The 2196-nt window shown below is 50.5% G+C and overlaps 1 protein-coding gene across 1 annotated transcript in view; it reads right to left on the bottom strand.

The window, feature by feature from the left end:
• The window catches only part of PRDM14 (PR/SET domain 14), an 8698-nt gene extending 8461 nt beyond the window's left edge, over nucleotides 1–237 (bottom strand). The window contains exon 1 of the mRNA XM_009278421.1: nucleotides 54–237. Within this exon, the coding sequence (XP_009276696.1) occupies nucleotides 54–237 (184 nt within the window). The remainder of the gene's footprint in view (nucleotides 1–53) is intronic.
• Nucleotides 238–2196: the final 1959 nt, after the last annotated feature.

Genomic DNA, 2196 nt, shown 5'->3' with positions numbered 1-2196 from the left:
CAGAGCAGGAGGCCGGGGTGCGGGAGCGATGCTCCCCACGGATGAGCACCTACTGCAGTAGGTGAGCGCCCTGCCAGCGGGCCTCCGTGCTCCCCAGCAGGACCCACAGTCCCCGCGCAGTGTCTCGGGGGTTGCAGGTGTGGGTTTGGGATATGGAAAGTCAAAAAACACCTCCCAAACCCCAGTGACCTGAACACGCAGCAGCACACTCTCAGCCACTGTAGGTTTCACGGGCATTGCTGAGGTGATCTTGCTTCAGCTTTGTGCTGCCCGTTGGGTACCTGGCAGGACACTGGGCTCCTGCTGGGGTTTCCCAGGCTCCATGACCAGGCCTATGCCAGGACCTGCCCAGAATGGGCAGGAGCAGGGACGGGGGGAAGACATCTGGCCCTTGGCCCTTGCAGAGGTGCTGGGTGATTCCCTCCTGCAGGGTTTCACCCCGTTTTTTGTGGGGTTTCTCCTTCTTCTAATCTCCCTTTCCTCCCAGGTGGCTATGTGCTGCAATTGCTATCAAAAGGGGCCCTGAGTTGCAAGATCCCAGGGTGTGCACCTTCCCGTTGCAGGATGTCATCCCTGCTCGTGCAGGGAGATGGAGAAATCTTTAGTCCAGGGCGAAACCCCATGGCAGGCAGGGCATGAGCAGGATGGGTTACTGCAGAGCCCCCCCTTGGGTAGCTCGTTCCCTGCCAGTGTCCAGCCTGGTGGCGCTGCACATGCAGGCGTGGAGGGAAGGGACGGGGTGGGCTGTGCTGCTCTGCAGAGGGCTTGGGGACTTGCACCCACGGGTCCCTCTCAGAGCAAGGCAGCATAGGGCTTCCTGGGGCACAGCATAGCAGAAGTCAAACTGCACACAGACACAAGTGGGAGCAGAGAACAAACACAGCCAGGTCTGACTCCCGGAGGTTTAGATGCCATTTGAGTGGTTGTGGTGTGCTATAAAAATTAATTAACATAGTTCCATGTGACCTTCTGTAAAACATTGCCTTCATCCCAAAGAAAGAATATATCAGGAATCACCTGAAGCAGCCTCAAACAGAGAGACCATGGCTCCAGACACAGTCGCTGACTGCACTTGACCAGAGGTGAAGCCATCCTTCCAGCCCTTATTTCTTATCTGGCCTGAGTGAAGTGCTCTGAAATAGAGAGCTCGAGAAAGGATCACTGGCTGCCTGGGGGAATGAGGGTGTTCAGAGCATAGGACCTCAGGCACTGTAATTCCTCCCTACCAAAAGTTTCAATTTGGAACTTCCCCTTATTTTTTTCACTCAGGACATAAACAATAAGACAGCAAACACAAGCACACAGCACTACCGAGGGAAATCCAGAACTGATCCAGGCTCTCCCAACTCCCAAGTCTCCTTCCATAGTCAGCCCAGTGCAGCTTTGTCCCCAAACTCGAGTTTGAACATTTATGTACTTTGCATTAAATGTATTGGGCTAATTCTCCTACCTACAACCTCATTCTCCATCCTAACCTCCGTTTGCAAGACAAAAGTACTGAATACACCAGGGACAGCCAATACCCACATGGGGCTTAGGGAGAAGGTAGGAATGCAGCCTTCTGAAACTTGCTTGAGACAGCCCCTTAGCTTAAATAGCCTGATTCTTTTGTTATCAGTCTTTTTTTTTACTTTCTCTGTGTTGTTCCAAACCTCTGTTATTTGTAAGGCAGAACTGATGCTGTATTGCTTTGGGAAACAGCTTCAGGCAGGCAGTTTAACATGGTTTTTTTGATGCAGCATCAGTAGCATAGAAGTAGTGCCAGAGTTAATCAGATTTACAGGAATAAGCCTTTGAGCTCCAATTGCACAGAAAAATTTGAGTTACCCTTAAAAATTAAGTGTTGCCAGATAATCTGGAATCCTCTGGCTACCCCGTGTCCAGGTATCACAGCACAAGAAAAGGGAAAGGGGCTTGTGGAGGAGACATGCCCACATCGGAGATTTTGGAGAAACGAAGACAGACAAAAAAAGGTGAGATTTTTAAATTCTCATCATTAGTTAAACTGTAGGCATGTCCAGAAATAAAAATATTCCTTTTTCTAGAAGCCTGATGACACAGAGCCCAGGAGAAGAAAAAGGCTTGGGACACCGCTGCCACTATATTGCAGATAATCTTTAGAGGCTTTCATCCCCTGAGAGGTTAAAGGCAATTACTGCATTAAAAAAGTCCCGACCTCGCGGAGAGATGGCGGCG

The sequence above is a fragment of the Aptenodytes forsteri genome, unplaced genomic scaffold, assembly GCF_000699145.1.
Source record: "Aptenodytes forsteri isolate BGI_AS27 unplaced genomic scaffold, ASM69914v1 Scaffold18, whole genome shotgun sequence".
Lineage (NCBI taxonomy): Eukaryota > Metazoa > Chordata > Aves > Sphenisciformes > Spheniscidae > Aptenodytes > Aptenodytes forsteri.
Note: the sequence above shows the minus strand (reverse complement) of the source record. Positions and strands in the feature narration are given on the sequence as shown.